Raw genomic sequence first — 12813 nt, forward strand, 5'->3', positions numbered from 1 at the left:
TTACGTATGTTGTCACTTATTGCTCTTTGCCTCAACAATGGCTCACAGTAACACTCAGATCTTGGACTTCACTCTCTTTTTAAAAAAGCTTGTGCAGCCCAATTTCACCAGAGCTCTTGTTTCTTAAGAATTATACACATAGGGGAAAAAAAAATATCTAGAATTGGTATTTTTTTCCTCTTTTGAATTACAAAGTTAAAACATTAGATTTTGTCTATAGCTGCTGGAGAGAACTGGACAGTGGTTCATTTTTTCTTAAGGCAGGCATTAAGAGAGGCCAGGCAAACTGTCTCTTCTGAGCTTATGGTTCTATGCATGCCCTAAAAAAAAAATCTAGAAATTCTTGTGGCAACCAATTGCCTCATAACTCAATTTCAAACTAAATGTTCTTCTCCACAGCTTTTGGCATGAGAGAAGTTTTGCCCAACACTTTCTTTAAGGTTTCATTCTCAGGAGGAGTCCTGTAGATACCAAGCCTTGTGGCTCCTATGCATCTATCTGTGTTGTGCATAGAAGTACATAATGTCTTATAATCCATATAACTGAAATACTGTGGACTGGTAGCTATGGACCAGCTCCCCATGCTGTACAAACAACACAAAATGAAGATGATCCTTTCCCCTAGTCAGAAGTAGAGAGACAGCAGGCAGTCACAGGAAGACAGAGACACACTAGGGAACCATGAGAAGTGTGGTGGGATGTCTCTAACTACAGACATTCACATAGACACCTTTTTTGGATGGGATGCCTTCATCTTTTCCTGTTTAAGTGTCTAATGTAGGTCAGATAACTTAAACCCTGACAGTGCCTCTTTCTCTTCATTGGCAATTAAGGTGCACAGAGTGAACACCTCACACATAGACCTCTACATGCAAATGTTTATGGTTTGAATGAGGTTTCTAGTCTCATTTGAGATGCCTTAGGGCATCCCACCTGACTTTCAGCTGCTGCTCCAGACAGAGAAGGTCTGTAGTCCTGTGCTGTATCATGGACAGCCAGGGCATCCCAAACCCCTACAGTTAAGTGAGGTGAATCCCACCATATGTATCTCAGCAGCATCTTGTATCTGTGCCCCCCGCCCCCCGTCTGCTGTAAATATTCCTACCAGTGTCATATCTTCTAGGATTGCATCTATTTGAATTTGTGTCTGGAGATCAAACAGTCCTTCTCTAGTCAGTCAGAATTTATTCACAGTCACTGTAAATAAAAATTGGGGAAAACATACAAAGGAGGAAACAATTACGCTAATATTTATTCCTTCTTCCCACTGAGACTCTTGAAAACAGCAGCGTGATACAGGAAGGCTGGCACATTTGAGACAAAGCAGGAAAGGGACATACAGAGAGTTGTCCAGTGGAGGGTTTGCAGTCATCTAGAAGTGACTGCTGGGCAATCAGTACTTTGTCAGAAGAGTAGAAGCGATCAAGAGGCCTCGTTTGGCGTGGTGACCTACTACAGTCAGGAAGACCTGTGAGAGGAAAGCTGGGAAGGCCCTGGAGCACACGTGGCACTTGTGACAGAAGAGGCTGTATGCCCATGGAAAGCATGGGCCACTGCTGCAGCCCTGACTCCCACTATGTAACCAAACCTCACAACGCTTTCACCCCCTCCAAGACATGGTCCACCTCCTCCATCCACGCAAAACAGCGGAGCAGTGGGACTGCGTATCTAATCGGGAGGCGAGTAGGCACAGAGCCGAGGTAAGGAAGGGATCTGTGATTAGTATGGTACTGCTGATGGAGTCTTACTCGTTAGCTGCCTACCGACACTCCAGGTATCTTCCTCGCTGTTGCATGATCATGTCCTGGTGGCCCAAGAGCAGCTGAACTGGTGTCACCAGCCCTTGCTTCCCCCTGACACCAGTCGTATTCTCTACCTGCGTTTCTGCTAGAGATGTTTGCCCTCTGCCCCTGGGGACCTCTCCCTTCATGTTGAGAAAGACTTGTCTGAGTAGTTACGATTTTTGTAGCGCTTGCTTTTTCCAACCATCCGTTAAAACCTTTCCACAGACCCAAATGGGGTTGGTGCTAGGCCCGAGTAAATGCAAATTAGAAAAATCACGTCTAAGAATGTAAGATCCTGTAACATCTCAGCTCCTCACGTAGGGTCCATGCGTGAGGCAGAGCTTTTGCTGTGCTTCAAGCTCTCCTGGTCCTTTGTAAGGGTGGCAGCGGGGTGAAGTGGTCAGTAGAAGGCAGAAAATAAATTGATCCCTGTGAAATTTGTGTTTTCTTTCTGGGGTAATGGTGATCAGCTGGGAGTTTTGGCAAAACCTGTTGTGGATTTTTCTCGCGGAGTTAAAACATGTTGCAGGATTTTTGCCTTCTTGGCTCCGGTTTCCTCTTTTCTTGCCAGATATCATTATAAGGATTCAAGAAGGATGAGTAATTAAAGCCCATGCAAAGAATGTGTCCGACAATTAAATTCAAATATCTGCCTGACGAGGCAACATAGGTGACAGACCGCAGAGCTCCTGGAGCTTACGCCCTGCGATGGCAGGAGGGACCCCGGGGGCTCACCCCATGCCCGGGGACCCTCCGAGAAGGGACCTGCCACGCTGGGGACCCAGACGCCGGGGACAGAGAGTGTCTGGTGCCCTCGGGGCCGCCCAGGTGCCACCACTGCACCCCGAAACCTCCCACCCGAGCTCCGCGGTGGCCGGGCCATCCCTGGGGTGAGGGGACGGCGGCCCCTGAGCTGCCCGCAGTGCCGGGACACCGCGAATAAAAACAAAGACGAGGAAAAAAAAATACGGTTTTCCTCAAGAAATCAATGAAAACAGCAGTAAAAGAGGAAAAAAAGGGGGTGACGCCCCACAGGGTGCACCGGGGCGGCGGTAGGCCTGCGCGGAGGGACGGCCTCGGCCTCGGCCTCGGCCTCGGCCCCGGCCTCGCCCGGCGCTGCCCCCCGCGGAGGGGCGGTGGGACGGGCAGAGGGCGCCGGCGCCGCCGGGAGCGGAGCGGAGCGAAGCGAAGCGGGAGCGGGACTCGGCTGCGGCGGCGGGAGCCACCTGCGGGAGGCGCCGCTCCGCCCCGCTCGGAGCGCGCCTCTGAGGGAAGGCGCCCGGCGGGAGGGGACGGGACCGGACCGGACCGGACGGGACGGGGCGGGGCGGGGCGGGGCGGGGCGGGAGGCGCCCCCGAGCCCCGCGGAGGCGGCGGGAGGGATGGGACCGGCCCCGCCACCTGCCTGAGCGGCTCCCGGAGACGCCGCCGCCGCGGCGGGAAGCTGGTAGGTAGCGGGTCCCGCCGGCCGGGAGGGTGCCGCGGAGGTGCGGGTCACCGCGGGGGACAGAGGCGCGGCGGGGAGGATGGCGAGGGCCGTTCTCGCCCCTCGGTGCCCCGCGGCCAGCCGCCTCACCTGCCCGGCGGGCGCGGAGCCGAGGGGAGCCCGGCGCTGCGGGGCACCGGCCGTCGCCGCCGGGCGCTGCCGCCGGCCGGGCTGCCGGGAGCCGCCGTCGCGGCTCGGGGCGAGCCCTCCCCGCAGAGCTTAATTTTTAACCCCGCTCGCATCAACGGGAGCGCACCCGGCGCCGCCTCTCCGGCGGCGGGCAAACAAAAGGGGATAACGCGGCTTCTCCCCGCGTCGGGTCCCCGGCGCCGGGGCGGCCAGCACCGCTGCTCGCTGGTGTCCGCGACTGACTTGGAAGGGGCGTCTGGCGGGGAAGCAGCTGATAAAAATTCGCCTTTGCTGCGCGGAACGCTTGGGAGGCGTCAGAAGTAGCTCTCCGGTTGAGCCGCTGCGGTGCTAGACTTTGGTTCATCAGCGTGACTGAGAACACCGGATTTTTGGGGTGGGTTTTTTTTTTTTCCCTAAGAAATGCGTGACGCGGTCTCTTCAGCGAAGCGGTTGCTGGAGCCTGCGGCAGTCGTTCGCCTCCTGCCCCGAGCGAGGTGCGAGGGGTCGGTAAGGTCCCGCCGGAGACCCCGCTTGGGCGGCTGCCCCATCGCTGGGCTGGTGTGATAGCCCTGGGGATGCATGTCCTTGCTTACGGCTTACTGTTCTATTCGAGTTGACCGCCACTGTCCGCCTGTAACGCAGTTTGCTCTTGTACAGTGAAACCGAAGCTGCTTTACGTGCCAGGGAGAGAGGAAGAGGAAAGAAAGCGGGGCGAAAGGAGGCAGTGAAAATATTCTGTAGTAATTGGACTAAGTGGCAAACGCATAATAGGATCCCTTCCCTCTGTGTGTGCATGTGTCACTGACAGACGTGTCAAAATACCTGCTGTGCCCATTGTGTATGTTAACAGACACCCTTGGCCTGCCAGTATCAAAGTTCATTTCAGGTTTTCCAAGACATCTCTTACAGCCCTCAGTCTAGTGGGTAGGGCACTGCAACTCTCGCACTACCTTCAGCATCGCAGGCAGGCTAATAGAGATGTTTAATGGCAGTAAGGCTTCTGTAATTCTTAAAGTGCAACTCAGTTATTTTTGCTGTGTTTTAACAAGTTCTGTGACTAAGAAAAGCAGCAGAGGTATTTTGGTGTGGCAGTGATTTAGTTCACCTTTATAATTTGGTTTGAGGCAGGTTTTTCTCTCTTACTGTCTGTCTTCATTTTTTTTGCCGTGTTAATCATTCTGGCTTCCAGCACTGTGGAAAAACTTTCTTCATTTCAAAATGTAATGGAGACTGTTCAGTTCATGGGCTTTCATAGTGGATGTTTCAAGATTTATTGTTATTTAACCATCTATTACAAGAACCACCCCTGAAGTAGTGAGCTCTTCCAGAAAAATTACTTGCTTATTAGAAAATGATTCATGTCTGTCCTGAACAAGGCACTTCTCTTTCACCAACATCTATCTCGAGGCGTGAATGCCCATAGCAGGCAGGAAAATGTGTCTGTAAAGTGTTTTAGCGGCGTGGGGAGCCCCGGGGTAGCTGTCACTGTTTCCATTCTCTAAACAATTTTAATGCCATTAGCAAGTGTGATTATGTACAAACCGCTTTCTAGGGGGTTCCTAGGCTGGATATCAGAGCAGGGCTTTGTACTGAGTCAAAGGGTGGATTGAGTTTATGACACAGTTTAAATAGAAACAGAAGAGCAGTACTACGGTAGAGCAGCACGTCGTAATTCATTCAGTATCGTTTTGTGGTAGCTGTTCAGGGAAGTACTCGCTTCTTACCTGTTTGTTCGGTTTGAGAACGTCTTTCAGGGTCACCTGTGAGTGAGTAGCTGAACATAGAGAGTGTTAACCGTGTTTTTTGCAGCTTCTTGTTTTTGTTTTAAACAAAAAGGAAAAGAGAAAGGAAAAGGAAAGAAGAGGCTGACTGGTAGGTCTCTCTTTAAATTTAGACTACTTCTAAAATTCCTTCATCTTTCTGCATAACCATTTATTTTTTAAGGAGGAAGGATCTACGCAGAAGAGGTACTATGCACTAATTTGGCATCTGGTTATAAACAAGACATATTTTTTCTATTTATTGCCACCCAGAGCTGATTTAGTACCAGTTATGTCTCCAGATAAGACATAATTACAAAGACTTCAGTAAATGCTTTGGTTCGTGAGCACTGTTTAGCCTCTATGGTCAGGTATAAACTCACAACTTTATTTTATTGTTAGGTTTTAATAGCATTTAATAAATAATAGAAAAGTTCTGTAATTGATAAAAAGGCTTTTTTCATCCCATATCTCTGCAATGTGATCATAGCACAGAAGCAGCAGGGGAGGGGTGTGGGGAGGCTTGCTCAGAGACATAAAGTGGAGTAAGTACCGCTTTACAGGGCACGGCACAGGCACAGATACCATCTTCTGAAGCCTTTTTTGGGGGACCAACTTGAGTCCCAGCTCCTGTCTTGTTCTCTTCATAGGGCGGCTGCCCTCTGCTGTCTAAAACTGCCTTTCCAGTGTTGGCGTTGCTGTAGTGGTGATGGTAGGGAGAGAAGGGAGGGCAGGTTGCAGGGAGAGGTGATTTCTCTTCTCAGCCCGGGTGATGCTCTCCGAGGAAGCAGAGAAGTTGTTGGGTACAGTCCCTTCATCCGGTCGCTGTGCTGATGGCCACGAGGGAATCTTGCTGCTTGTGCAAATAACTGACAAGATGCTTCTAATTTTCCCCTGCCAGCTAAATAAACCATCCAAAGGCCAGCATTGGTTCAGTTAGCATGAATGATTTTTAGATCCAAGAAGTGGCATGAGTGGTGCAATTTAGACAAGAGATTCCATCTATCAAGAAAACTTCAAATGTAATTTGTAGGAATAACTTTGGTGTGAAGCAGATGAGAGCAGACTGCTTATAAATACTTGCTCTTAATGATGGGATCTGCTAACTGATGTACAGCATAACTGTGATTTAGCCTGTTCTCAGCTTCTAACTGGAAGACCAGTAAACATTTCTGTGTACAGTCCTCACTGTCACAAGTAGAACAGTTAACAGTTGACTTATGCTAGTGTATATTGTCTTTGTGGTGATGGAGTGGTATCATTTGTCCCTGTTACCTTCTTTTTCTCTTTTCCTAATCACTGTTATACAACGAGCATATTTGATATACAGCAAGTTTTCCCTGGACCATCCTTATTCCAATGTGAGACTGTCTCTTTTCATAGCTTGCAAAACCCAGCCACATCCAATATTAATCTCTGCTGTGGAAGGAGCCAGAGGAGCTGATGGTTTTCCTTGAATACATAAGCAAGTATTTTCCAATTTTGGGGCATTAAAAAATTATGCAATTCTAATTCATGTTTAAAATGGCCTGTATTTTCCAGCATGACTTGCCCGCTAGGTACAAAGCAACACATTCTATAGAGCTTAACCCTTCTGGAAAAAAATATGTCCCTTTAAAGATGTCCTGTTTGTTAATGAAAAAATTACCAAGAGAATGTCTGGTCATTTCTGGAAGAGTCAGTACCTGCCTCTGTGGCATCAGTACCATCAGCTCTGTTCATCTACATCTGGTTTTTTGGAATGGAAATTTTTTGATAGCCTGCATGAGTCAATTGATATTTTGAACATTGTGTGCTTTAATTACAGCCTCCATTCCCAGAGAGGATGCTACCAACAATGGAAGAATCCAGGCCCAATATTTGAGTTGGACACCTTTGGCCTTCAGCAGTCTGTAGCTTCTCAAGTCTTTTTTGGTGCCGCTTAGGGATGGAGTATTCCTACAAAAAGCGTTAGAGAGAAGGATTTTTCTTTTTTATTCTTAGATAGCTGTGGTGATCTCCTGCATGATTTGCTTTGGTTAACTCACTTGAGGTATTTCAGGAATGATCCTGCAGTTGCGATCAGTGTAACCTCAGCAGGGTTTTAAATATGAGTAAGCTCAACATAATTGTGAAGTTTTGTTTGAATAATCTTTGTATGAGGGAGATCCTGCCTGCCTTCCTGTGCAGGGCGCAATGCCTCCTGCAGCGATTCAGCTATATGGCTAATTTTCAAATAAACTGAAGTTACACATTTTCTTGTCACAGTACTAGAGCACGCTGTTCTCTGCAGTCTGAGGCTCTCTGCCTGTGGTTCACAAACACATTTACAGTCTCATTTGCCTCCCTGAGCTCAGAGGGGGTTGGTTTGCATTTCTAGTTAATTGAGTTTATAAAGGAATAAGCCGGTATGTTAAATGAAAATTCCCTCAAGAATTGTAAACTTACTTGATTAGCTGCCCTCGTATAATCTTATCACCCTTTCTCATGTAAGCCTAGGGGAGAGCGAATGCTACGTGAAGCAGAAACCTTCCTCTGGTATGAGTTGCAAGGGGAAGCGAGTCTGCCATGCGGTCATGTTCTGCAACCCAGCTCCTGTTCAGGTTACCTTCTTTGTCCACCTGCCTGTTCCTGCCATCAGCTTGATGTCTCTGGCTAAGACAGCAAACAGCGTGAAGTGATTTAAGGACGTCTCTCAGTGGAGTCAGAGAGTAGGTGGGAGCTTTCAGAGAATACTGTAATCTAGCTGAAGACAGACACATTCACTCTTTGCAGGAGCTATGGTTTCTGAATGCAGGAATTTACACAGGGTCTGAACTTTCCTTACGCCGTTTGAAGACAAATACCGTAACTTCCCACTGAAGTCAGCTGGGAGTTGGTGGCTCAGCACACCTAAGGGTTAAATGCCCTGTGTTTCAGTGTTAACCTGGGACACTTGTTTCAAGATACAGGTTAAGGCATTAGTTTATTACTGAGAAATCTAAGTACTTGATGATAGTTGGCTCCATTCAAATTGCTTGACCCTTATTATATTATACTTGGTTAGAAAGCCATTACTTAGCAAGGTAGATTAATCTTGCAACATGTTTGGGTGAGTAACTGGACTTCCTTTTGCTTTCCACAGACCGGCATTCAGAATGGCAGGCTTGTCCACTTTAATCCTCCTTTTGTGTGCTGCTAAAGATGCAATGCCCTCCAGTTCTCACTGGAAGCCAACTTGGCCATCTTACAGAGTTCCAGTTATCCTGCCACAGTCTACTCTTAACTTGGACAAACCGCAGTTTGATGCTGAAGCCAGACTGGAAGTGGTATCTCCCTGTGGCCCAGCGTGCCACAAAAGTTCTCCGCTGCCAACTTATGAAGAAGTGAAGAACTACCTGTCCTATGAAACCTTGTACGCTAATGGTAGCCTCACTGAAACTGAAGTGGGCATATATATTTTGAGCAACGGCGGTGATGGCTCTCAAGGCAAATCTCGAACTAAGAGGCAGATCTATGGCTATGACAGCAGATTTAGCATTTTTGGGAAAGACTTCTTGTTGAATTACCCATTCTCCACATCAGTGAAGCTATCTACAGGTTGCACGGGGACGCTGGTGGCTGAAAAGCACGTTCTTACTGCCGCTCATTGTATCCATGATGGCAAGAGTTATGTCAAAGGAGCTCAGAAACTGCGGGTGGGGTTCCTAAAGCCCAAACTGAAAGATGGCAGCAAAGGGGCCAATATCACCAACTCGGCAATGCCTGAGAAAATGAAATTCCAGTGGATCCGAGTGAAACGGACACATGTCCCCAAAGGATGGATCAAAGGCAATGCCAATGACATTGGCATGGATTATGACTATGCCCTGCTGGAGCTGAAGAAGCCTCATAAAAGAAAGTTTATGAAGATAGGTGTGAGCCCACCAGCAAGACACTTGCCTGGAGGGAGGATTCACTTCTCTGGCTATGACAATGATCGTCCAGGAAACCTGGTGTACCGCTTCTGTGATGTCAAAGATGAAACATACGACCTGTTGTACCAGCAGTGCGATGCCCAGCCGGGTGCGAGTGGATCTGGGGTGTACGTGAGGATGTGGAAGAGGCAGAATCACAAATGGGAGCGTAAAATTATTGGAATATTTTCAGGCCATCAGTGGGTGGACATGAATGGCACCCCTCAGGATTTCAATGTGGCTGTTCGCATCACACCCCTCAAATACGCACAGATCTGTTACTGGATCAAAGGCAACTACCTTGACTGCAGGGAAGGATAAAGACAATGAAACTCCTTGAAAGCACTTAATGACTGGTTTTAATTACTCGTCTGAGGAAAGGCAAGACTTCTGCTGCAAATGTGTGTGATACGATCTTGTAACATCAGGACGTGATCTATAGCTTTTCAAGCAAGCCACCTGGTTCTTAGGACAGGGGCTGTGTGGTGCTGTCGTTACAGCTTGAAACTGGGGAGAAAGGAACGTCTGCTGGGTGGGGAAGGAGCAGGTGGACTTGCTGAATTTGCAGCTGAGCAACTGAAGATTAATTAGGGGCGGATCAGTAAACAGTACGAAATCAGAACCGTCTCCAAAGAATCTTATAAAAGGGACGCTGTTGACTATCTCATGCCTACAATGTTTGTTTTAATAAATCCTAGGATTAGTAGAAATGCTTTGATCTGAACTTTTAAAAGAAAATATTTCTGTGCTGTTGGGGGCTGAAGAGGGGCATTTAATGGTGTTTGCAACCCAAACATTACAGCTTTGTGTTCCTGCATGAGAAAGGGAGTGTGAAAAGGGCAAGGCATGCGCTGTGGGAGATGAATGCCACACAAATAGCGTGAAGGGTAAATAACCGCGTAACACTTCTAACCTTCTTTCAGCCTGAGTGATTTGAGACTTTATTAGTAACATAGTTAAGAAAAATGCTTTTTAAGCAAACAGACCTTGATGCTGCAAAGACTTGACTGTGAAGATGATGTTGGTCATAGGAGCAGTGCCATTGCATCCTGCTCTGGGAAACACAAATCATACATGGGCTTAAATCTTTACAGCAGCTGGGGCATAGTCTTACACCTAGCAGGATCCCTATGAATATACTATCATAGAAAGCGTATGGGGACAGAGGCTTGTTTTCTGTTATGACTTACTTACATCTTTTAAGGAAAATCTCATGTCAGCAACTCAGATTTTCAGAGGGGAAGCCTGTCTTTGGTCTTGCTGGCCATCTGAATTGCTGCCTGCAAAGCAGGTAAAAGGGAGAGCAGGACAAGGGTGCTACTGAGTTTTCACCCTTTTTGTTGTAGATCCATGCTGTTCTAGCTAAAAATACACCAGGTAGAGGGACCCTAGAGTTATAAGTGTATCTCTATCATATCCCTTTGACAGTGTAATTTTGTACGGCATCTTGACTTCTGTTTCTTGTGTTGTTTGCGGCAGGGATCCTGCCCTCCCGTCAAACTGTTGAGTTACAAATAATTCTTGGCAAATGCATGGTTTGGTAATTCTACAGCTGGAATAGACCCACATTATAGGATGTATTCTGAGTTTGCTATGAAGTGATGTTCTGCTGTCTCTTGCAGATAACAGTGACTTACATTTTTACTGTAGCAGAATTGGACTTTAAAACAAGAACTGTCTTTTATAGGTAAAATCAGTGCAGCTAAATACTTGTAGCTTGGCAGACAGCACTGGGAAGTCAATGTGGTCTGTACAAACAATGTTTCTCAGGTGGATTGTGCCACCCTATTGCAGTAACATGGTTAAGTACATGCTGCCATGCCAATACTATTTTTTTAAATAGGAGGATAGACACTGGCTCCAGTTCCAGTTTCTCTTCCACCCATCCATCCCTCACTGTCTCCTGAAGCTTACCAAGTTGCCCATGGCGCTTAGTGTTGTGGGGCAAATGCAAGTCCCTGGTGTGAAATGGGAAGGAATGAATCTAAGCAGAGCTTCCCTGTGCTATACAAATACAAAGAAAATGTTAATTCAGCTAAGCCTTTCTTACACTCTACTAATTACTATGGCATTTGTAAAGATATGCCTGATGGTGCTTTATCTTTGTGATAGCTTTGGCTCTAGTTCTGAAGAACATTTTTTGCTAGAGCTGCCTATGATTATTATTTTTATAGGTGTAGCATACAAAAACATGGACCCTCGTGGGCTTTTGGTGCACTCAGATACAAGCAGTTATTAATGCTTTGAAATATGAATAATCACCATATGTATCTGATGGTCTTTTTCTGCCTTTTTATTTTAATTTCCTTTACTCTATGGCTGTTATCTGGAGCACTTTTGTTTGAATGTATCACAGTGAATAAAGAAAAGTTATGGAATTTCAATGCAGACATTCTTGTATTTGTACTCTACTTGGGTTGCACTTTCAGTTTCATTTCAGTTACTTATTTGTAAAGACGTTCAGATACAGAACAGATTTATTAATATCCTCAGTGCTGTTTATTTTCCTTCAATTTTCTTTTGTCCTTACCTGTTAGAAGTTTTTTTTTGTTTGGTGGTTTTTTTTTTTTTCCAGTAGGCTTAATTACTCTTTGTCTTTGGGCAGTAATAATCAATCTTAGCTTTTCTATGATTGTTGCAGTTCCAAAGCCAGTCATGAGCTCAGATTAGTTAAAGCTGAAAATAACCTATTAGACTAAAGAGTCACATTTTTTTTATTAACTTCAGGGTCAGTAAACTATGGAGGAATTTGAACTAGTCAGTCTAAGGTCATAAATCAGGTCTGTCTTCTTTTAGTTGATATAGTAAGAAAAAAGTTCCTCTGAAGCCAACAGTGAGACCCACAGTTTTTTGAGGAACACTGGAGTGCAGAAATGTTCTACTTTTTGATTTGGGAATTGCTGTCCCTACACCTTTCCTGATTTCTGGATGTGCACGCTACAATGTGGGCTTGAGAATGTCAGTCCTGGCTTATGGGGCATATTTCCCATCCATCGTCATATGTTCTCAGCTGCTTCGTTGGACTGTAAACTGAGATTTTTTTATTCTCTTGAGATGACTGGCAGAGTGGAGTTGTGCAGAAGGCAAATGAGCTTGAATAACGTGAGCAAGTTGTTTTTTTTTTTAAATAATCTATGCAGCAAGTTTAGTGTAATCAGGAGTAGGAAACTCTCTTTCTACTGTACACCCTATGCAAACATTCCAGATTGGTTTTGGAAAGAAAAGGCAAGCTCGGATAACATGGGCAGAATTGTTGTACTACACATTGTTTCACCTAGGCCCACCTGAGTTGATGGTAATTTTGCCAGTGTATTCATTCAGAGCGGGGTTGGGCCATTGCTAGGCAGGTTTGGAAACTGCATTCTGAGTATATTTGCTTTGATGCTGTAAACAGCTCTCTTAAAACCAGACCCTTAAACCATGAGAAAGATAGCCATGCAGCCGACATATAGTTCATCAAGGAAACACAAGTAACTAAACTATATACAGGCATGACATTAGCAATTTTATTGTCCAGCTGATCGTGACTGCCGATAGTCTGCAGAACTGAATCAAGTGCCTCTATTCTTGTGTCTTAAGGCAGGACAGCAGATGGGTATAGAGGGGCTGTTTCGGTTGTGAGTGGAAAGGATTACAATATTCCACTCCTGCATCTTTAAGAGTCTGACATATGAAAAATTCTAGTTAATGTGGTATAACTCCCTTGAAGAACAGTGCTGGAGACGGAAACTGAGGTCTCG

At 46.2% G+C, this 12813-nt stretch overlaps 1 protein-coding gene across 2 annotated transcripts; it reads left to right on the forward strand.

Moving 5' to 3' along the window:
- Positions 1-3111: 3111 nt before the first annotated feature.
- PRSS23 (serine protease 23) lies at positions 3112-11457 on the forward strand. Of its 2 annotated transcripts, XM_052812856.1 has the most exons (3): positions 3112-3231; positions 6967-7853; positions 8263-11457. In XM_052812856.1, the coding sequence occupies exon 3, from the start codon at positions 8276-8278 to the stop codon at positions 9392-9394; it is 1119 nt and encodes a 372-aa protein (XP_052668816.1). In that variant the 5' UTR covers positions 3112-3231; positions 6967-7853; positions 8263-8275; the 3' UTR covers positions 9395-11457. The 2 variants fall into 2 exon arrangements, with proteins under 2 accessions (XP_052668816.1, XP_052668815.1); XM_052812855.1 differs by lacking the exon at positions 6967-7853.
- The last annotated feature ends 1356 nt before the right edge of the window (positions 11458-12813 follow it).

Source organism: Harpia harpyja, chromosome 17, assembly GCF_026419915.1.
Source record: "Harpia harpyja isolate bHarHar1 chromosome 17, bHarHar1 primary haplotype, whole genome shotgun sequence".
NCBI lineage: Eukaryota > Metazoa > Chordata > Aves > Accipitriformes > Accipitridae > Harpia > Harpia harpyja.

Coding starts and splice junctions, on each gene's coding strand:
- PRSS23 (XM_052812856.1), top strand. CDS start 8,276: ATGGCAGGCTTGTCCACTTTAATCCTCCTTTTGTGTGCTGCTAAAGAT.